We start from the raw sequence: 22,902 nt of genomic DNA, 5'->3' as shown, positions 1-22,902 counted from the left end.
GCGTGATATACCTGGATGTCCTGAGCTGATGGATGTATGAACCCATTGGAGTACTTGGTGACGCATGTCTTGAGGTACGTATTGTTTGTTTGGTGGGCATTGTGGTGGTGGCGGATCTTGTTCTTGTCTGCGTTGAATCTCCTCCATGATGTCCCATGAGACTGGAGCCAGAATGACAGTGGGTGGTAGAATGGTTTCGGGTTTGAAATCCTCTATAGGAGGGTCATGCTTACGGGAGAGTGCGTCTGCCTTACTGTTCTTGCTGCCTGGTCGATAAGTAACGGTGAAATCAAAACGAGTGAAGAAGAGGGCCCATCGAGCTTGGCGAGGATTAAGTCTTTTTGCTCCCTTTATATACTCAAGGTTCTTGTGGTCGGTGATGACTTGGAATGGGTAGCGAGCGCCCTCTAACCAATGTCTCCACTCTTCAATGGCTGCTTTCATGGATAATAATTCCTTATTACCAACATCGTAGTTCTTTTCTGCACTCGTGAGTTTTCTGGAGTAAAATGCACATGGATGAAGCTTGCCTGGTTGTCCATGACGTTGAGAGAGAACAGCTCCTATTCCGCAGTCTGATGCATCCACTTCCAAGACAAACGGTAGATCAGGATCAGGATGTTTCAGGATGGGAGCTGAGGTGAAACTTGACTTGAGGGTGGCAAAAGCATGGCTTGCTTCTTCATTCCAACCGAGTTTCTTGGGTTTGTATTTCAAGAGTGAGGTGAGAGGAGAGGCGATGGTGCTGTAATCTCTGATGAAACGGCGGTAGAAATTGGCAAAGCCTAGAAATCTCTGAAGCTCTTTAATGGTAGTCGGTTGAGGCCAATCCGTGACTGCTTGAACTTTGATTGAGTCCATCCTCACTCCCTGGTGACTGACCTGATAGCCAAGAAAAGATGTCTGATGGACATGGAACTCACATTTCTCAGTTTTGACATAGAGTTGGTTCTCCAGTAGACGGGATAATACGGCACGCACATGAGTAACATGTTCAGTCTCTGTCTTGGAATAAATCAAAATGTCGTCGATGTAGGCAATAACAAATTTGTTCATGAAGTCCTTGAAAATCTCATTTATAAAGGATTGAAAGACAGCTGGTGAGTTGGCTAACCCATAGGGCATTACCTGGTACTCGAAGTGCCCCCTAGTGGTGAGAAATGCAGTCTTCCATTCATCACCTTCTTTGATCCTGATGAGATTGTATGCGCTTCGTAAGTCTAGTTTGGTGTAAATGGTGGCCTCTCGTAGTTGTTCCAGAGCCGGAGGTACCAACGGCAAGGGATAGCGGAATTTTACTGTGACATTGTTAAGTCCACGGTAATCTATGCAGGGTCTTAAACCACCATCCTTTTTACTCACGAAGAAGAACCCGGCGGCTGCAGGAGATGTGGATGGACGAATGAACCCTGAGTCTAAGGCCTCCTCAATGTATTCCTCCATAGCCTGATCCTCAATCCTGGACAATGGGTAAACTCTGCTTTTGGGAGGCATGGCATTGGGAAGCAAATCAATGGCGCAATCCCATGGACGATGTGGAGGAAGTTGTGTGGCTTTAGTCTTGCTGAAAACTTCAGACAAATCTTGATATTGACTGGGGATGGATACTTTTACCTGGGTTTCGGGACTCTCAATGCTTGTGGTAAGACATGGTTGTGGCTGAATTGAAAGGCAGTTCATCAAACAGAATGGAGACCAGTGAGTTAACTCCCCTTGGAACCAGGAAATGGTAGGATCGTGGATGGTTAGCCAAGGAAATCCTAAGATGACTTCGTATTTGGGTGAGTCAACGACATACAAGGTGATGTTTTCTTGATGGAACAAACCAGTTTGAAGTTTCAAGGTTTTTGTTTGACATTGGATACCTTGATTGATGAGAGTGTCGTCGATAGCTTTGATCTGAATGGGTGGAATGCATGGTTGGGTAGGAATATTAAACTTCTGAATTATGTCCTTGTTGATGATATTCAGAGCTGCTCCAGAGTCAATCAGCGCTGTGAGATCAATAGACAGAGTATCAGTTCTTATGGTGACGGGTAGTGTAAGCGACTTATTTTTAAAGACAGAGAAATTGTGAATATTTACCCCTGTTGAAGACTTGGCCTTGAGTGGGCAACCGATACTGCGATGGCCTGGTTCACCGCAGTAGAAGCACAGATGATTTTGTCGACGTCTTGCTCGTTCCTCTTCCGTCAATCGAGAAACGTTAAGTTGCATGGGTTCAACAGATGATTTTTCAACTGTGAGATGGCTGATAGGGGAATGATTATAAACTGTTCTGTTAGTACGTTGCTTGGGAGTCTGTCTCATGAGATTATCGATCTTGATGGTGAGATTAACAAGTTCTGAAAATGATAAATCCTCTCTACGACAGGCGAGTTCAGTTTGCAGATCAACACTGAGGCTGTTGTAAAAGGTAGCTTTAAGAGAGACATCATTCCATCCACTCTGAGCTGCCAGTGTGCGAAACTCAATAGCATAATCAGCTGCAGTGCGGTTACCTTGTTTTGCATTAATAAGTTGTGTTGAAATATCCCTGCCCCCTGCGGGATATTCAAAAACTTCTTGAAGTTGAAGTAAAAAATACTCAGTGGATCTTCTGAGTTGTGTATCGCTATCCCACACCGCTGAAGCCCAATCGAGGGCCTTTCCCGTAAGCAAAGTCATAAGAAATGCACATTTCTTCTTCTCAGATTCAAATCGATCTTGTTGAAACTCAAAATATAGCTTTACTTGTCGAATGAATCCCTTGCATTGTTCAGCAGAGCCATCAAACTTATTAGGAAGAGCAAAGCTTACCGTTGAAGGCGTGGGAGGAGGAAGGGATCGTACGTAGTGCGTCAGGTGTTCGTTGACTGATTGTAGCTTTGCAAGTTGTTCCTGATAATTCTTCAGAACCTCGCTTTGGTAAGCGAATGCGGCTTGTAAGTTGGAAACCTCCGCTGGATTCACGGTAGGCGAAGTATTCTGTAATGAGGACGCTGATGCAGCATTAGAATCCATATGCAGAAGTTTATTGCAAATATCCAATAACAAACACGTGGAAACAGGCAGAGGGTCGATAACAGTAAAGCAGTCCGATCTTTCGACAATCCAAGGGATGATCCAAGAGACGTTAGTGAGAAACCAGGCAGAGAAGTCAAACCTTGAGATCAGTCCACACAAGCAAACAATCCAGAAAGGGAAATCCGTAGAATCAATGGTCAGGGAACGAGGCAGAATCATACACATGCAGACAATCAGAATATCAGGAAAAACGCTTGGTAAGGCAGGGTAAACTGGCAATACTTCGCGGTGAGAAAGCACATGGTCCCAGCTTAAGTAGTCCCAAACAGGAAGTGAATGTAGAAGCAGCAGAGGGAGCGCTCAGTCAGTACTCGGGTGATGGCTCCCTCTGCTGGCTTGGCATTACACGTTTCTTTAAGATCACAAAAAAAACTAACTTTCCTGTGTCAGCCGTTACAGAGAATGTGAATGTTATGTCACGCATTTCACTCCGCATTGCATTTCGGGAAGGAGCCGCCATCTTGGCAGGATACGCTATTCGTTGCCATGGTTACTTCGACAGTGAGACCAGAGAAATAGTGGCAGAGAGAGAGAGAGCAGTTTGATATTTGTTGGCTTTTTTGCAATATGGAGCAGTTTCTGTGGAATAAATGGAGAAAGAAGAATTGAAAGGAATGGGGCTCTATCGGGACAGACTAATCATCGGGAGGATGCCCTAAATAACAACGCCAGGCAGCCTTATTTATCCAGTGCAGGTCAAAAATACAAGAGATTGCACCGCGCTCATTCATCTCTACAGAAAGTGACTGCGGAATACCCAAATGTTGATAATAACTGCGAAACGACAGCGAAGAGTCCGCAGACGCACATCAGCAACATGGATCAGTCAGTGTTGAGGACACAGAGTAAAACACAAGGAGTGACCGTGACCAGGTTCAGCTGAGTGATAAAACCAACTGTCAAACTGAATTTATAGTTAAAGGAACTTGAAAATCTATGCATACTGAATGAATAGCGTAGTTGAGATATGCATATCTTAAATGAAGGTGATGTTAAACGTTTGATTAAGACATAAAAGAGAAATTGTCATTAAAATGTTTATTATAGATAAAATGAACATGGTCATGTGCTTGTTAATTCTTAATAGAATTGAAAACAAAGAATTATGTTTACAAGGTGTTCCTTTAGGACAATGAAAAGAGAAGTTAAAGATTTTTTTTAACATGTTATGGGTTGAAAGTGTTATCTGTTGAAAGTGAGATCATGGACTTACAGGAAGTTGAGGCCTACTGGAGCTCAAAGTGACAAACTGACGATGAACGGAGTGGGAATTAATCAGCAAGAAAAGTGCTAGACGGTCACATGCTTTAACACTGAATGAATAGGCAGTTATTTTAAGTGATTGTAGAGTTTCCCCTCCCTTTACTACAGAGCAGCTTCACATCAACGCATCTGTCATTTCACTGAAACCGATGAAGATGTTTTGGACTGTTTTGCTCTGCTTGTGTTTCTGGCGTCTGGATGGTGAGTTTAAATGTGTTTTTATGACTTCAGTTGTTTCTCTTCTGGTACCAAGAGTTTGCAGATTTTCTCTCAGATCTATTGGTCAATGTAGATAAAGCATTAATTGTTGGAGATTTTAACATACACGTAGATAATTCAAATGATGCATTAGGAGCTGCGTTTATAGATTTATTAAATTCCTTTGGGGTCAAGCAAAACGTCACCGGACCAACTCATCGTCTTAATCACACACTCGATTTAATTATATCATATGGAACTGATCCAACTGATATAGATATCATTCCACAAAGTGATGATATCACTGACCATTACTTGGTAACTTGCATATTACGTACTGCTGTAATATGTCATGCGGCGCCGCGTTATCGACCAGGCAGAACAATCCTTCCATCCACCATAGTTAATTTCTCAAATTGCTTATCTAATCTGTCTCAGCTGCTGCCTGAACCCAAACAAACAGATGAACTAGAAGAACTAACTAGCACTATGAGCACTATTCTCTCTAAAACATTGGATGTTGTTGCACCCATTAAATTAAAAAAGGTCAGAGAGAAAATTAAAGCACCATGGTACAATAATACTACGCATGTTCTAAAGAGAGAAACCCGTAATTTAGAGCGTAAATGGAAACAAACTAATTTAGAGGTCTTTAGAATCGCGTGGAAAGACAGTATGTCACGTTATAAAAAGGCCCTAAAAGCGGCCAGGGCTGAGCACCTCCGCAAACTAATAGAAAATAACCAAAACAATCCTAGGTTTTTATTTAACACCGTGGCTAGACTAACAAATAAACAGACGTCACCCAAACAAAATATCCCGTTACAGTTTAGTAGTAATGATTTCATTAACTTCTTCACTGAGAAAATAGAAAACATCAGAACCACAATTGTAAACGTTCAATCCTCAATCGCGCCTTATAATTCAGCCTCAATTATCACCCCGCAAGAACAATTACAGTGCTTTACAACTATAGAACAAAAAGAGTTAAATAAACTTATCACTTCATCTAAAACAACAACATGTTTATTAGATCCCATACCAACTAAACTACTGAAAGAAGTGTTACCTATAGTGGAAGAGCCTCTCCTCAATATTATTAACTTGTCTTTATCTTTAGGTCATGTTCCAAGAACATTTAAACTGGCAGTTATAAAACCTCTCATTAAGAAACCACAATTAGATCTAGTAATCTAGCAAATTATAGACCCATTTCAAATCTACCTTTTATGTCTAAAATACTAGAAAAAGTTGTGTCCACTCAACTGGGCTCTTTCTTGCAAGAAAATGATATCTATGAAAAGTTTCAGTCAGGATTCAAGCCGCATCATAGCACTGAAACTGCACTCGTTAAAATCACAAATGATTTACTCTTAGCTTCTGACCAAGGCTGTATCTCAATACTAGTTTTACTTGATCTAAGTGCTGCGTTCGATACTATAGATCACACAATACTCTTAAATCGACTACAAAATTATACTGGTGTTCAAGGACAAGCATTAAGCTGGTTTAGATCATACTTATCTGACCGCTAACATTTTGTCTATTTAAATGGAGAAAAATCGACCATAACTCCAGTAAACTATGGAGTGCCGCAGGGATCTGTGTTAGGCCTTTTATTATTCTCAATATATATGATGCCACTTGGAAATATTATAAGGAAACATGGAATTCGTTTCCATTGTTATGCTGATGACACTCAAACAGAGGTGGGAGTAAGTCACACATGTGCAAGTCACAAGTAAGTCTCAAGTCTTAACCTTCAAGTCTCAAGCAAGTCCGAGTCAATTTTGTGAAAAGCAAGTCAAGTCAAGTCAAGTCACTGCTTTATGTCAAGCAAGTCAAGTCAAGTCGTAGCTTGGGTCACAAGTCACTGGCAAGTCATACAAACGTTTGATGATTTCACTGAATTTATATATTAAAATAAGTTAAAACTACATAAGCTGTGGACTATGGTTTTATTTGCAACATTTTTTTAAAAAATATGCATTTCCACATACAGCTGAGTGGTTACTACAATTAAAATAAAAAATAATTTTTTTTTTTTTCAAACTACATAGCCTAAACTGTAAATGTAACTGAAATTAGGCCAACATTAAAGCATGAAAAATAAATATGCCTCAAACATTGCAGAAGACCATTAAAAGGTATTAAACAATTCACAATTCAAGTATAATGGTTCCTATGCCACCAAATGGCATTCTTCAAACTGGCATCCCCTTTATGGAACATGAACACATCCCAACAAGTTAGATCTTTCCTTTTTAACAAAAGAATAACAAGAAAAAAACAGTAATAATTGAATTGACACAAAACTTACACCTGTCAATCAGGTGGATTGACTATTGTACATTATTAATCTGTGTGAGTGTGTGATTTATTAATATTTGTGAATGAATGTGTGTGCATGTGTATGTGTGAAAAGTGTATTGTTTGCATGTCCATGGTTGTGTTTGACTGTGTGTGTGTGTGAGAGAGAGAGAGAGAGAGAGAGAGAGAGAGAGAGAGAGAGAGAGAGAGAGAGAGAGGTGATTTGATTGAGTGTGATTGATTAATTAATATTTGTGAGTGAATGTGTGTGTGTGTGTGTGCGTGTGTATGAGTGAAGAGTGTATTGTTTGTTTGCATGTGTGCATGGTTGTGCTTGCAAGTTTGAATTTTTGTTTTGTTTATTTGTGTATGCATGGTTCGGTTCGAAAGTCTGTATGTTATTTTTCTTTGTGTGTAGGTGTCTTTTCACAATCTTTTAGTGGTATTAACTAGCGATTTCTTTTTACTTATATGCCCTATATACTAGCGTTATAAGCTAAACTGTTTTTAGAGATAAAACTCTTTACATTCAATTATCATGAAAACAAATCCCAGAGAACGGTAGACTGTATAATGCATTATTAATTATTATTAAATTACAGTTAAATTTTTTTTTTATATTTCTTTTAACATTCAAGTCAACCCAGCAGATTATATTGGTAGCATATAACTAGACAGTACAAAGGGATGCATGCAGGTAAGAAAAACTGGAATATGGCATATTTTAACCTGATTTTCATTTTCATTTTCAAGAAAATATTTTTTCTCTGTGCTTTTGTATGTAAGGGATTATTTAGATCATTAAAAAAATCATTAATCCAAGGCACTCGAATATTATTAAAAATATATAGAAAGCCTTTATTTTATCATGGCTTTAATATTTTAAAATCAGGTGACAAGTACTTGCACAACTATGCGTTGTGGCTAATGAGCCTTTGTCAGGGTGTGTGAGTGTGACCAAAACCCCTTTCACACAGATTCCGGAAAATACACGGATAAAGTGACCCAAGATTTGACTCGGGTTCGTTTGATTTAGGTTCATTAACACTGCCAGTCTGGCAGTGCCAGTGGTTTCCCGGAATCAGAGAATGTTCACACACAACCCGTAAAGACATGTAATGTCTTAGCAGCGTCGTAAGCTTGTGCATTTTTTTTTTCTTTCTCTGATTCGAATCGATCATAAACTTGCGCATTACGTACCGTTTCACAGCAGGCGAGCGATCCCGCGCTTCAGCGTCATCACTACGACACTGCATTATTACGGCTTTTGTTCACACAGCGCGCGTTCCTGCTGCGTCACGTGATTGTTGCGGTGCGTTCAAATACAGATATTTATTTTTAAAAAGACAAGTTATTTCGAGTCATTTACCTCAAGTCCGAGTCAAGTCTCAAGTCATGAATATCAAGTCAAAGTCAAGTCAAGTCTTTTATTAATATTTGTCAAGCAAGTCTCAAGTCATAAAATTTGCGACTTAAGTCTGACTCGAGTCAAGTCATATGACTCGAGTCCCCCATCTCTGCACTCAAATATATATTTCATCACGGCCGGATGAAAACGCTGAATTATCCAAATTGACAGAGTGTGCTAAAGATATAAAAGATTGGATGACGCGTAATTTTCTTTTATTAAATCCAAACAAGACAGAGGTAATACTTATCGGTTCAAAAAAACGCCCACAGAACCTCTCACAATACAACTTTGACATCGCAGGATGTCCTGTTACTTTATCCTCTACAGTAAAAGACCTGGGTGTTATACTCGATTGTAACCTGTCTTTTGAAAATCATATTTCGTATGTTACAAAAACAGCCTTTTTCCACCTTAGAAACATTGCTAAGCTACGTAATATCCTATCAGTTTCTGATGCAGAAAAGCATTCATGACCTCGAGACTAGATTATTGTAATGCTTTATTAGCCGGTTGTCCTGCATCCTCTATAAACAAGCTACAGTTAGTCTAAAATGCAACTGCTAACGTTCTTACTAGATCAAGAAAATATGATCATATAACACAGATTTTATCATCACTTCCTTGGCTACCTATAAAGTTCCGTATTAACCCCCTGAGGTCGGGTATCGCGTCGGCGCGATAGGCTCGTTTTTTTTCCTTATCAGTGCAAACAAAATAAAAATTCTAATATTAATTTTTATCTTATATGCTTGTGTTGTACATCAATCGATCCTGTTAAGTGTGTATTTTTTTTGTGCATACTCATAATAAAAACAAAGTTTTGTGCTTTTTGCCAAATAAAGAAAAATAAACATGATGCGCGTTCTGCCGTCTCTCTCAATGTGAAACTCATTCTGAAACGCGACAGAAAATGACCTGTAACTCAGCGAATGTTTGTCACACAGACTTAAAACACATGTCTATACAACGCTTGGAGTCTCTATTTTTAAAATATGTAAATTATATAAAAAACAAATATTCTTTGTTTAAGTAATCCGTAAGAAAGCAGCGGCATGTACAGTTTCTCAAACACATCCTAATTAACTATAATGTGACCACACCCACACGCGCACGAGCGATTGACATGCAAATGATCCACGCAGACCTGTAAACGCCCTCATCACCTCAAAACAAAGAATAAGAGACTTTGGTAACTTACTCCTCTCTGCTTTTCATCGAGTTTGAAGATGTGCTGTGCTGTGCTGTTTACCTTGTGCTGTGCTGTGCTGTTTACCTTGGGATTTACCTCAGAAGAACGCGATTTAAAGATGAGAAGATTTTTAAGGTAAGACATGTTAAACTGGTCGTGCCAGATTAAAATGTATGTTATGAAATGAGTTTGGAGTAAAAACATGAACTAAGCCTAATATCGTACATGTATATGCATCTATAAATAGACAGAAACATGTTAAAATGTGAACTAGACTGGTAGGCAACCTTTCAGTGCTAAATTTATATAGGCCTACTTCATATATATTTCACTCAGTTTTGATTAGCTTATGACACTGAAATAATGCTAAAATACTTCTTTATGCGTAATGTAGCTTGTTTGCGAATATCTACTAATGTGATTTAGTGCAAATATGTTTCAGCCTCCGGTAAAATATGTGATATAGCCTACTGTCTACATTATATTTTTATATAAATGCTCGATTTTGGTTAGCCTAAGACACGCTTCAATACTGCCTTATGCACAGATGTTTGTGAATACAGGTGTAAATGTTTGAAATGTAGTGATGTGTGTCGTTCGCGAACGATCCGTTCATTGCGTACACGTGTCACTAAATGCGTGCGGATACCCATCAACAGATACTCGCGGTGACGCGGTCTATGGCCCATAAATAGATATTTCTCCGTTCTATGGCCCATCAACTATACATTGTTTGTCCATAACCATCACTTGCTCAGCAGTTTACTTTGTATAATGTATGCTAAAAGTTTTATTTTGATGTTGTTTTTTAGGAATGTGAACCTTCAGTTCTCAGTGCGATCGAGAAATCATACCGAGTAAGTGCATAGACGTAATATTTTACAGATGAAATGTAGCCTAATTGTGTTTACATCGTCATAATATAAAAGTAGCCTACCTATTCTTGTGTGAAATGACAAAAAACATCCATTCTGCTTATACAGGAGACACTGCGCAGAGGAGGGTGAAAACACAAGATACATGGAGGACAAAGACATTTCCATGTCCTGCACCTGTGACTGCATACAACAAACACATGGGGGGTGTTGACCTGTCTGATCAGCTAATATAGTACTACACAACACAGCACATAACCATGAAGTGGTACAGTAAGATTTTTCTACACTTCTTGGACATTGCTTCCACCAACTCTTTCATTGTGCACAAAGAGCTACATGGTAACTTGTCCCATAAAGAGTTTATGGAGCAACTTATAGACCCCTTCACGGTCGACGTCACAGGAAAATTCTAAGTTCGCAGTGCGCATGTCGGGGTCAGAAAGTTCATTCCATCCTATTGAATTGTGTGTTAACCAGAGAATTTCTCGTCAAAAAAAAAAGCCTACTTGAAGTGGACTGTGAAAATCACACCAGTTGTGGAGTCAAGTTTTTCAGGGTTCCTGCAGGATCTCATCCGTTTTAAAAAAAAAATAGATGACATCTGTTCAGATTTATTTTTTTTACAGTCTATAGTTCAGATAGATACTGCTATCTGCTAAGTAGCATGACACACAGATCACAATTAATGCCAGATATCGAACTTCACCTAACTATTAAACCAGTCTACAGTTTACAGAAAATATTTGTTTACTTACCAGGGCTTAACTCTACCGTTGTTGTCACAATAACTGTCAATAACACAATAACACTACAAACATGAGCATCTTTGATCGTAGCCTTGTCCCAGTCTGCCCGTTTATTATATATATATGTATATATATATATATATATATATATATATATATATATATATATATATATAATAAATAAATATATATATATACTGTATATACACATACTTAACAGTGTTAAATAAAAAAAAAAACTGTTCGACAGAACTGCTTGCTTGTTACCACAGTTATCTGCGTGGTTCCTTGGCGATGAAGTTCCACATTTGCGGCTATCCAACACGAAAATGCATGCAGCAAATAAGCCGTTCACATTTTCTTCAGATAACTCCAAATTTCTCCCACACACTGGACTTGATTTTTGATGACTGTCGACAACTTTAAAATCTCCACTAGCTATTCTTCAACTCCTCAGCATCCATACAGATATCTCGACGACTGCAAGCAGATCATCGCGCGCGCGCGGTTATGATGCATTTTTAAAAGTGAAAGATCCTGGGAGGGCGTGGCGCGTGGGCAAATAAACTGATGTGGATTTTAAATTATTTTATAACTTGAAATACAGGCATATTTTTGTAGAAGTGTTCCTAAAAATATGAATATATTTTTACGTTTGCATGTGATTGTTTTAAACCCGTGTTTAGACCCGTGTTTCCCCCGTGTCCGACGTACCCGACACAGTTGGATATTTTTCACCCGTTTGAGTGAATTTGAACCGAACCCGTGCAGGACTCTAATCAGGCAGAGAATCGCCATTAGCTAAAACAAGTTTATTATGGTTCTGTTCCCGTTCCTGTGATGGCAACAGTGCATACCTTTGACACAATATGCTGGTCTATTTAAAGCCGCACCATTTTTCTGACCCCATGCTGCGCGCGCACCCAACCTAGGCGTTCGATGTTTACAAACATTGAAGGGGTCTATAACAGAGCTCTGTGGTGTGTCACAGAAAACGGCAATGAGTTTTAAATCAGTGTTGGAAACCGTTGTGCTGCTTAATATATATTTTTTATAACCTGTAATAGTTTTTTCAGGATTCTTTGAATAAAAATATTTTTTTATAAAAAAACAAAAGTTTGGTCTTTTTTTCTTTCTTTTTTGGAAAGGATGTAAGTGATAGTAATAACTTTAAGTCTTTCCATTGTTAGAAAAGATTTCTATTTTGAATAAATGCTGTTCTTTTTAACTTTTTATTCATCAGTGAATCATTCTTAGGTCATCATTCTTTGTTCAGGCTGCCTCACAGCACCTTGATGGCCCATTAGCCATGGGGGGAGTGTCTTTAGTCACACCCCTGGTGTGAATCACATTAATATTCATGGCCCACGCATACAGCAGTGCTGACACAAAAACTGACATGCAAAATTAAAATCGTTATATTGTTGTTTGTGAAAGAGTGGTCAGAATGATTTTCACCTCATTTTGTAGAAAAAATTCTAGCCTACAAGAATAGTAATTCCAAAGTCTTATGGAAAACTATTCAGTATGTGTTAAATGGCCTTATTGCAGTGACAATGTTTTTCCCAAAACATACTAAGTAACCACGCATAATATATTTTTTTCTATAAAATGCAAACATGTACATCCATTTTGCTCACATATTATTGTAGCAGAGTTTGTGCTGAATACAACAAAATTACATGTTGGCCAATAGTATGTTGTAAGTAGCTGAAATAAGCACAAATGTCAGGTCATGTCAAAACATCTCAAGGGCCCCAAAAACACCTCAGACTCCAGAGGGTTAATTATAAGGTATTATCTTCTATCACCCTATAATCCATCGCGCTCTTTAAGATCAATAAATTCGAGGCTTTTGGTCATACCTAGGATATCCAGATCCACCAAAGGAGGGAGAGCATTTTCACATTTGGCTCCGAAACTCTGGAATAGTCTTCCTGATACTGTTCGTTGCTCGGACTCGCTCTCCCAGTTTAAAACTAGATTAAAGACGCATCTTTTCGGCCAGGCATTCATATAATATTGTTAATCTCACAGTTCAAACTACAATCCGGCCTCTAGTTCATAAATGCCAGAGGAGAACTGGCCCCCGACTGAGCCTGGGTTCTCCCAAGGTTTTTTTTTCTCCATTAGGTCACCTGATGGAGTTTTAGGACACCATTAGGTCACTTGATGGAGTTTTTTCGGTTCCTTGCCACTGTTGCCTTTGGCTTGCTCAGTTGGGGATATTTTGGGGATATTTAATTTTATTCTATCAATCAATAAATTCCACTAGAAACAAACCTTGTTGTATTATTTTATTTTAATACTGTGAAGCTGCTTTGATACAATCTGTATTGTGAAAAGCGCTATACAAATATACTTGATTTGATTTTTATTTGATATCTGGTCATCTGGTCTTAACTGTAAATTCTCCTATAGTAAATGGTGGAGAGTGTGCGGGCAATCACTCTCCGGTGACATCCCTGACTAATCAACAAGGAAGGAAGGAAGATTTGATTTATTTTTTGGTTAGGGCTGTCTGGTTAGAAGAGTTTGAGAGAATTGAGGAAGTGATACTTTGGGTTGCGCTTTTAAGCGAAGTTTAAGACACCAGGACAGAGGTGTAATTGTGCACCTATGACTACAGGTGTTTAGAGTTTGATCCACTCCGAATAGGCGAGGAAAGACAATGAGATAAATATCACAGTTCAGACAATCTGAGTGTTTTCAGACATTTTAAAAGTTACTATTGTGTTCAGTGAACCGATGAAGAGAATTTTTCTAAAAATAGAGAATGTAAGTGACTGCAAAATGGTCATGTCACTTTAAATGTGTTCTGAGCATGTTGCGTGCTTACGCAGTTAGGGGTGTAAAAACGCAAAGTAGTCAGATCACCAGAGAGAAGCGAAGATTCATGTTCCTCCATAGTACATGAAGATAATGTGAAGTTTTACTGTGAATTGTGCCTTGATTTTACTCAATTACAACTAAGTCCCTTTGGTAAAGCGGAGCGAGTTTCACGGTGCTAACATACGCAGCGAAAGTTTAATGTGCTCCTCGCGGGGCGGAATAAAGAAGAACCCGTCAGAAACTCTCTGTGTCCCGTTGATGGATGCCTAAGGGCAGCTACAGAGACACAAAGACTGAAGCTGGATCATCAAACTGGATCTCTGACCATCACAAACACCAGAACTGAACATGCTGGAGATTATGAACTACAGACCAATACTTTTATCAGGCCTTCTTTTTGTCTCACTCTCTGGTGAGTTAAAAATCAGTTTCACCTGTTTTATTTATTATAGCTTTAAAGATAATCTAAAGAAGTAACTTAATTATCATATGGATTTTTTTTTATTCTTAAAATGACTAGTAAGCCTACTTTTTACATTTAGAGCTTTTACACTAAAAACACAGGGTTAAAAACAACCCAATTTGGCTTGTTTTTATCCCAGTAAATATTAGGACAGAACACATGTTGGGTTAATTTTACCCAGCATAATGGGTTGATTTTTTTTTTTTCTAGAATACTAACTTATTTTATTCTTCATACATGAATTAGTGTTTACAGATTAACTTAAATCATCTAAACTTTTGTAAAATACTCCACACAACCACTGGTTTGCATGATAACTTGTTAACGCCATTTGCATGATATTATATTACGCAGGAACCGCTAACTTCAGATGCGGTGTCTGACTCCATAACCTGCCCATAAACTAACACTGAACAGCTCTGAGGACATATTTTATCATTCAAAGTATTTATATTTAATATCTCTCAGAATTAAATCATTTATTTTATGCAAGGATGCAAAAGACTGATGAAACACTTGTTTAGGTTGCATCTCTGTATTCTTTGCATAAAATTAAATGATTTACAGAACAGTAACGATTTTATATTTAAAATAAAATGTACACAAACCTGTATTTTACCGTTGAAATGCACCAATTCAGTGTCACTGAGAACTGCTCTCTCCTGAAGAGGATGCAAAAAGCCCTCAATAAATAACTCACAGTTACAGTTGACCCAGGAGCTGGGTAACACACACACACACAAAAACACTGAAAAATCCAACCCCCCAAAAAATGACCCAAAAAGACTCAACTCAGCGTAGGCTTGAAAAAATAACCCAGGATATTTATTTTTTTTTACTTTCTATATCAGAAACTCGGTTGCTCTCGATGTTTCTTCCTCGTCTGCTTGAATATCTTCATTCATCCTAATTTATTCTCATGTTTTCCAGCTCGTTTGCCTATCATCAGGAAATTACAGAACACCATACAGATTGTGGACAAGAAATGCTGTGATAGACAATGTTACATTAAAGTAAATATATTGAATAATATTTAGAAAAGAGACTAAAGCCAGTTGAACTAGAGGAGCAAATGAGAAAGAAACCCCCACCAGTATCTTGCAGAAAACACTAGAAGGAGCGTCTGTAAACAGCAAAACCTGATCTGTGTATTGAACCAAACACGGAATGATGATTTTGAGTGTGACCTTGGTACCAGATAGTCTCAGTGAGCTCGTATTATGATTTACACATTTAAGCATGTTCAGACCTTTGGAAAACTCTTGAAAACGCTAGTATGGATGGAGATACATTATCAAGCCTGTTTATTTCTGCTTGATTTACACTGGTTTGGACTTAAACTTTGTTCACTGCTTGTGTGTTTTGCCTTGCTTCAGAGAAGCTGTTTGCTGATCGCCTGAACTTTGCCTGTTCCTGGTTTTGAGTTTTCATTCAGGGCCAGAATTCATTTGAAAATGTAGGATCAGCAAAAGCTTGTTGATTTTCGTGATGTAAAAGAGGATGGACGTGCGAGTGTAAACTGTGTGAGATAAATATCTCAGTTCAGTCTTTCAGAGCAATCTGAGTGTTTCAGACATTAAGAGTTACTATCGTGGGCTTTTCAGTGAACCGATGAAGAAAATGTTCCTCAAATTAGTTTTCTCTGTTTGTGTTTGTGGCGTCTGGATGGTGAGTTTTAAATGTTACTGGTTAAATTAGTCAGAAATTCTTAACATTCACTGTTTTCACTGTTATTATCATATAAAAACAAATAATGTGTGATTTTGCTGAGAGAAAACACTCTTGAGATTAAAGTTTAATGCAGTTACTGATTGTATAAAACGGTTTAACTATTTCTCATTTTCATTCCTCATCTTTTGTCTTTGAACTGCTGCAGAATATTAATCACTTCACATTTACATGATTAAAAGTATTTTAGTGAAGCTTCATCAAACCAATATCAAGTGATTTAAAAGCTTTAATCTGTGAAAAACTCTGTTCTTCAGGAGTGTCTGGTAAAGATGTGTTTGTGAAAGAGGGAGATTCACTCTCTCTAAACACTTCTCTTACTGAAATTAAGGATGATGATGTGATTCTGTGGAGGTTTGGAGATGAAAACACTGTAATAGCTGAAATCTATAAACGGGCCGACAGAATCACTGTATATGATGATGTTCTTGATGGGAGATTCAGAGACAGACTGAAGCTGGACAATCAAACTGGATCTCTGACCATCACAGACACCAGAACTGAACATACTGGAGATTATAAACTACAGACCAACAGTGAGATCAAGAGGTTCAGGCTCTATGTCTTCAGTGAGTAAACACTGGCTGGTTTCTAAAGTACTTATTCCTGCCTCTATGTAGTAATGCTCATGGGTAGCCTAAATGGGTTCCATTCAGACCTTAACATTAAGTATTTTACTGTTATATGTCAACAAGATTCAACAAGACATTTTCACCTGGCTATACCCAGTGTTTAGATCTGTTGTGGTTTTTATGCAAATTAGCACATCTGTAATTAGATTATGCATTGTTTGTCCATGTTAACAAACAATTTAAAAAAAAAACTTGTAATACATTTTTTGTTTGTCTTGATCTAAGTCAGGGGTCACCAAACTAAGGCCCGTGGGCCGACTCAGGCCCGCCACCCCCCTTTGACTGGCCCCCCAGCCCCTCTGCCCCCCACTACTTGAACCGGCCCTATGAGGCAATCTCCAAAAGTCGTCATGGACGGTTCATCATGGTGCGGGCGTCGCAGTTTGGTGCATAAATTTACACGGAGAATACACGATATAAAAATAAATAAAATTTGCGTGCAGTTTAATTAATGTAATGCGTAACTACTGTTAGATACGCGGATTCTTAGGGACACCTAATCTGTAGCTCTGCCTTAGCTCTGAAGCTATGAAGCAGGCTGCGGTGTAAAGATTGCAATGCTGGAATATGTTGAGAGAGAGGTGTGGGCGCGATCAAAAAGTGTTTACTTATATTTGTGTGTGTGTGTGTGTGTGTGTGTGTGTGTGTGTGTGTGTCTGTGCGTGTATGTATGTGTGCGTACATGTGTGTGCGCGTGTGTGTTTGTGTGTGTGTGTCTGTGCGTGTGGATGTCAGTGTGTGTGCATGCTTGCGTTTGTTTGTATTCCTGCATGTTTGTGTGTGACAGTATCATCCTAAACCAGCAACCCTTCGCTCAACAGCACCATCTACAGGCCGATGAGTGTACAGTCACTAAATGTGCACATAAACGAATTTATTTTATACCCCCCCCATGAATGAAATTCTACGAAACTTAGCAGAGGATACCCCCAGAGGATGTCAAGTTAATCATACACATGAAATATGGTGCAGTTCTGAACATCTCAACTGAAGATAGGGGCGATTAAAGCAGAATAATATTGCATTTTCATTATTTATGGGAAGGGACGCAAAACAATCATTCAGTGCAAGGGGGGGGAGTGGCCCCCGGGGACCAAACGAAATTTTTCCGTAAAAGTCTAGTGGGGCTACATGCCCACCAAATTTCATGTTCCCCAGTGTTTCGGTGTCCCTGGTATCGTTGACGAAAAATTCAGATGACGAAAAAAAAAAAAAAAAATCTTTGACAATCCGTATATGACCGCTTTCGCTAGCTACGCTAGCGGCGGTCATAATAATTAGTTATGACTTTAGTTGTTTCTGTTTGTTTCTGTTTCTCTAAATGTTGGTTCTATAAAACACTGACGCTCAAACAGCATTAGTTTCAGTGTGACGTGATTCTTGTCTGAAGTAAAAGTGTTTTCAGTGTTTGATGTTGTGTGGATCAGACCCACTTCATCAGTAAATGAGTTTTATTCAAAATCATCTCAAATATATAATTATTAATCAGTTTTGGAAATGTATTTCAAATGTAAATTTCAACGTGTTTATATTAGTAATCCATCATAAAGTTATTTAAAAGTCTATCATTTAAACAGAAGAATCTAGCTGTGTTTGTACTTCAGGAGAGCTTGTTGATGGAGACAGGGCAGTGTCCGTGAAGGAGGGAGATTCAGTCTCTCTAAACTCTGATCTTACTGAAATGGAGGATGATGATGTGATTCAGTGGAGGATTAAAAACACTTTAATAGCAGAAATCATTAAATGGCCCTACAGTATCACTGTATATGATGATGTTCTTGATGGGAGATTCAGAGACAGACTGAAGCTGGACAATCAAACTGGATCTCTGACCATCACAAACACCACAACTGAACATGAAGGAGTTTATCAACTAGTGATCGACTTTATGAAGACTGATTTCTATCTCTATCTCATTGGTGAGTTAAAAAAAAAAGCATTTACACCTGTTTTTTATGACAAATTTTAAATTAATACACCATTTTGATTATTTTTGTTCTTTTAGGATAGTTTAAATTTAAGCTATTTAATGTAATAAACCATTTGTGACAAACCCTGTTTCTGTTTTGTTTTATACTGTTTTATGATACAGTTGAAATATCCGTGAAGGAGGGAGATTCAGTCACTCTAAACCAGGGGTCGGCAACCTTTTTGTCATAAAGTGCCATTTTTAAGTTTCCGAGTTCATCACTGTGCCACAACACACATAGCCTATATATATATATATATATATATATATATATATATATATATATACACACACACACTCGCTCATATAAATACACAAACATTTTACATTTTCATAATGGCTAACACAGAAATAGTACAAAAAATTTAAATATTTCTCTTGAAATTTGTTTTAGATTTAAATAGACAATTTATAGTATTTATAACTCCTAACTAGAGATGCACCAATTACAATTTTCTAGGCCGATTCCGACTTCTCATTGAGTTTGACCTGCCGATACCGATTTTAGCCAATTCCGATTTCATTTTACACTTTACAGCACACACAAATATTTATTTTCTATATATATTTTTTTTAATAAAATACCATATCCTTTTACCCAAACTGAATAATAAAAACAAGTTTAAATGGGTAAATTTTTTATAAATTGAGTCTTCATTTTCTTTTCTGACATAACCTAATCCAGTTCTTGTTAAAACACACTAGGCATGCACATTCTGTGCATTTTGGGCACTTTTGTTTGAAATCATATTTATTTTGTCCATCAAAAGTGTGCTTTCACGTTCATTGAGCATGAGCAGCGCAGACAAAATAGACTCGGCGGCGAAACCCGCGCTTCACTGCTGCTTACGCGCTGCTCCTGCTCCCGGTGTGAATGCACTCATTGATTAACATGCACGCCGAAAAAAATATGCGTGAAACGGCCGTAATTCACGAGGTTTCCTACATGTGCGTTTCGTGTTTTTTTACTATGAGGAATTATTACATCAAAATGTAGATCTGTGTGCAGGTAGACTACTTTATTTGAATGAAATACATACACTTCTCTCGCATTTGCTTGCGTGCCAGCGATTAACCCTCCGCGTGCCAGTGTTGGCACGCGTGCCTTAGGTTGCCTACCCCTGCTCTAAACTCTGGTCTTACTGAAATAAAGGATGATGATGTGATTCACTGGTTTGGAAATTAAAACACTTTAATAGCTGAAATCAATAAACGGGCCGACAGAATCACTGTATATGATGATGTTCTTGATGGGAGATTCAGAGACAGACTGAAGCTGGACAATCAAACTGGATCTCTGACCATCACAAACACCACAACTGGACATACTGTATTTTATTATCTGATTTTTACAAGACGATTGTCATCAAAATCATTCAGAGTTTCTGTCTATGGTGAGATAATTTATCCTGTCCTTCAAATATTCTTCAAATATTGATTTGTTGAATCATTTTATAGTTTGAGATGTCTGACCATATAAAACTCACTTAACACACTGAACCGAATATAAGATGGTTTATTAGATTTGATCATATTTCTGTTTATTTTTCAGCTCGTCAACTGTTCCTGTCATCAGCAGAGACTGTTCATCTTCATCATCATCATCATGTTCATTGGTGTGTTCATCAGTGGTGAATGTGAGTCATGTGGAGCTGAAAGTGGCAAGGCGTAGCGTCGCTCACTGTAAACTGCACCCTCTTGTGACCCAGAGAATGAGGAAATTGCTCTTTTGTTGAAGAAGTGCTGGCCGTGAGACCGGTGGTACATAAAACAAAAACAAACTCGACAAAGGATTCTCCGACCCCGGCCCTACACTGGGGGAAAGAAGAGCAGATCTCCTTATCTCTGGGTCTCTTGTCTCAGGAACGCCACTTTGCCTGACGCTTGAAGGGTCTGGCGGGGGCGAGGCAGGTGGTCCACGTTGTGGCTTTGGTGAAGGGTGCTATTGCCTCCGTCTGCTTTTGTACTGCTAAGAACTGCTGGGCAAAGTTCTCAGTGGACCAGCGTGGAAGATGGGGGAGTCAAGAAAGTGAACTTTGTCATGATCTCAGCCAGGTTTAACCAGACATGTCACTCCTGGACAACTAAAGTGGACATCGTTATCATGTCAGCTCCAGTTTGGATCCAGCCTATCATGAAGACTTCAGATGCCCGTGTTGGGCATGAAGAGGCGTCTATGAAGAGATGACGCCAACTCCTGCGAAGATTTCAGATGACGCAAACTCTGAATCAACATGCACCAATGCTATATTTTCTAAATGTCATAATCATTTGTTAACAAACAAGTATTCATTACTTCAATGAGCTCATTGTATCTGCATTAGATTATTACATTGTTTAAATTAATACATTTTTAGCTAACTGATTTTGTAAATGTACATTTCTGAAATACTTAACTTAGACAGTTACCTCTGACAACAGATCACTCTAAATTGTACTATGGACTCATGCACTTTCTGTAAAGCTGCTTTGAAATGATATGTATTGTGAAAAGCGCTATCCAAATAAACGTGAATTGGAGTATTAGTAGACTGTCTGCTTCATATCTGTTAACACTTTATTGTGTTGGTCCCCCAACATCGCGCATGCTAAAAGGGTTAAATTATCTTGCACAGATGGACGAACGCAAAATATGATTGAAGGTGGAGGAGGACGAAAAGTGCCATCATTGCAGCCTGTGCATATGCTTCAGTTATTGTGTGTGAGAGAGATCTCAAGACTGGTGGGAGAATATTGTGTTCAAATAGGCTTTAACAAGGAGCAATGGGTCCGAAATTTTAGGATGAGCAAGCCAACCTTTGATATGTTGTGTTAGCCTGGCTAACGTCAGACCTCGTCTCATTGAGACGTGGTCTGGGAACCACATGTTCATTTTCTCATATTTGAGGCGTGGTTTACGAATGGCCAGAGCCGTTTAATGGCCCCTACGAATGTCTATCAAATGCGCCTGTACGTAGCTCATATAGCCAATTGTTTCAATTATACCAGATGACGTATGTAGAGCGACAGAAATTCGACGAGGAAGAAGACGATGGGTCAGAGATTTATGTGTACACGATGGCGTTCAGCGACTATTACCGTTTGTGCAAGACAAAAATGAGGGTAGAAGGTATATGGACACTCTACAGACATGTTTTTATCGAAAGTTTATCCGAGAGGTTAGCGTTATTAGGGGTGACAGTCGCACAATCTTGCTGCTCCCTCCCCGTTCTGTGATTGGTCCCCTCGCTGAGGCGAAAATCTGGTCCATGGAATCCAGGCCTATGTCCCAATGTGCATACTATCCATCCTAAATAGTATGTGACATTAGCAATTGTCAATACTATTTAGGGCAGATAGGGTGGATAGTATGCACATTGGGACGCAGGGCAGGCTGCCTAGCAGCGTCAATAAAATCGTGCTGTGCACAAGGCAGCATGGGGAAACCCAGGCTAATGTTGTGTCAACTTTTGTCCACATTCCTCTCCTATGACGACACAAAGTTTCGTCGGGCCATCCGTCCCTTTGCAGAAGCGCGTCGGGGTTTCTCTCATCATTAAACCGCGGAGACGTTGCCTAATGCCTCAGAAACAGTCGCATTGGCACATATCCGATTTATATCTGATTTATTTCCATATAAATGAGGCCTAAAACCGATCTCGAAATATCCGAATGCATGCGTTTTTAGCGCAATTTTCCACCGGACAAATTGCGATTGTTAACTCATGATTTCTGTTCTGTGCGTCTGTGCGCACCAATCTTGCACTTCTATCTACTCCTCAACCAGACCACCTAGAGACTTCGGGTTTTCGGCATTATGTTAAGGAAGGTCTAATCTCAGGAATGCACAAAAAAAATACAAGAAAAGATTTACTATCTCTTAGTGTTGTGATCCCATGAGGTGAGAAAATTGCGCTAAAACACTCACTGAGTTTTTATTACTTGTTTTCCTGTTTACACTGTCATAGAACACATCCGATCTGTGTCAAAAAATCAGAATTGGGTCACATTTCACTGACAGTGTAAACGAGGCCATTCCGGTGTGGTGAAGTGCTGAGTCCCAGCTTAGGACCCCAGTAGTATGCCTGATCTAAAGCTGTTCTCGCAATTCTTAATGTAATCAATCAAACTTTAATTCATGTAATAATATTTTATTTTCATCCTGATTATTTATATAGTTAAAGTTTAAGAAATTGGATTTTTAGGTATGTTTTGCAACATTGTTAATTGCTATTAAG

General features: G+C 38.7%; 1 protein-coding gene and 1 long non-coding RNA gene across 2 annotated transcripts in view; both read left to right on the top strand.

The window, feature by feature from the left end:
* Window positions 1-15,900: 15,900 nt before the first annotated feature.
* Window positions 15,901-18,627, top strand: LOC311084242. The gene is made up of 3 exons (XR_014606469.1): window positions 15,901-16,024; window positions 16,342-16,653; window positions 18,321-18,627. It is a non-coding gene; the product is annotated as an uncharacterized lncRNA (long non-coding RNA).
* Window positions 18,628-19,874: 1,247 nt separating this feature from the next.
* The window catches only part of LOC311085937 (uncharacterized protein), a gene marked incomplete at its 5' end in the record, with an annotated part of 49,791 nt that continues 46,763 nt past the window's right edge, over window positions 19,875-22,902 (top strand). The window contains one exon of the mRNA XM_084118556.1: window positions 19,875-20,079. Within this exon, the coding sequence (XP_083974682.1) occupies window positions 19,875-20,079 (205 nt within the window). The remainder of the gene's footprint in view (window positions 20,080-22,902) is intronic.

The sequence above is a fragment of the Abramis brama genome (genome assembly GCF_963993115.1).
Source record: "Abramis brama genome assembly, chromosome: 6".
Taxonomy (NCBI): Eukaryota; Metazoa; Chordata; class Actinopteri; order Cypriniformes; family Leuciscidae; genus Abramis; species Abramis brama.
Note: the sequence above shows the minus strand (reverse complement) of the source record. Positions and strands in the feature narration are given on the sequence as shown.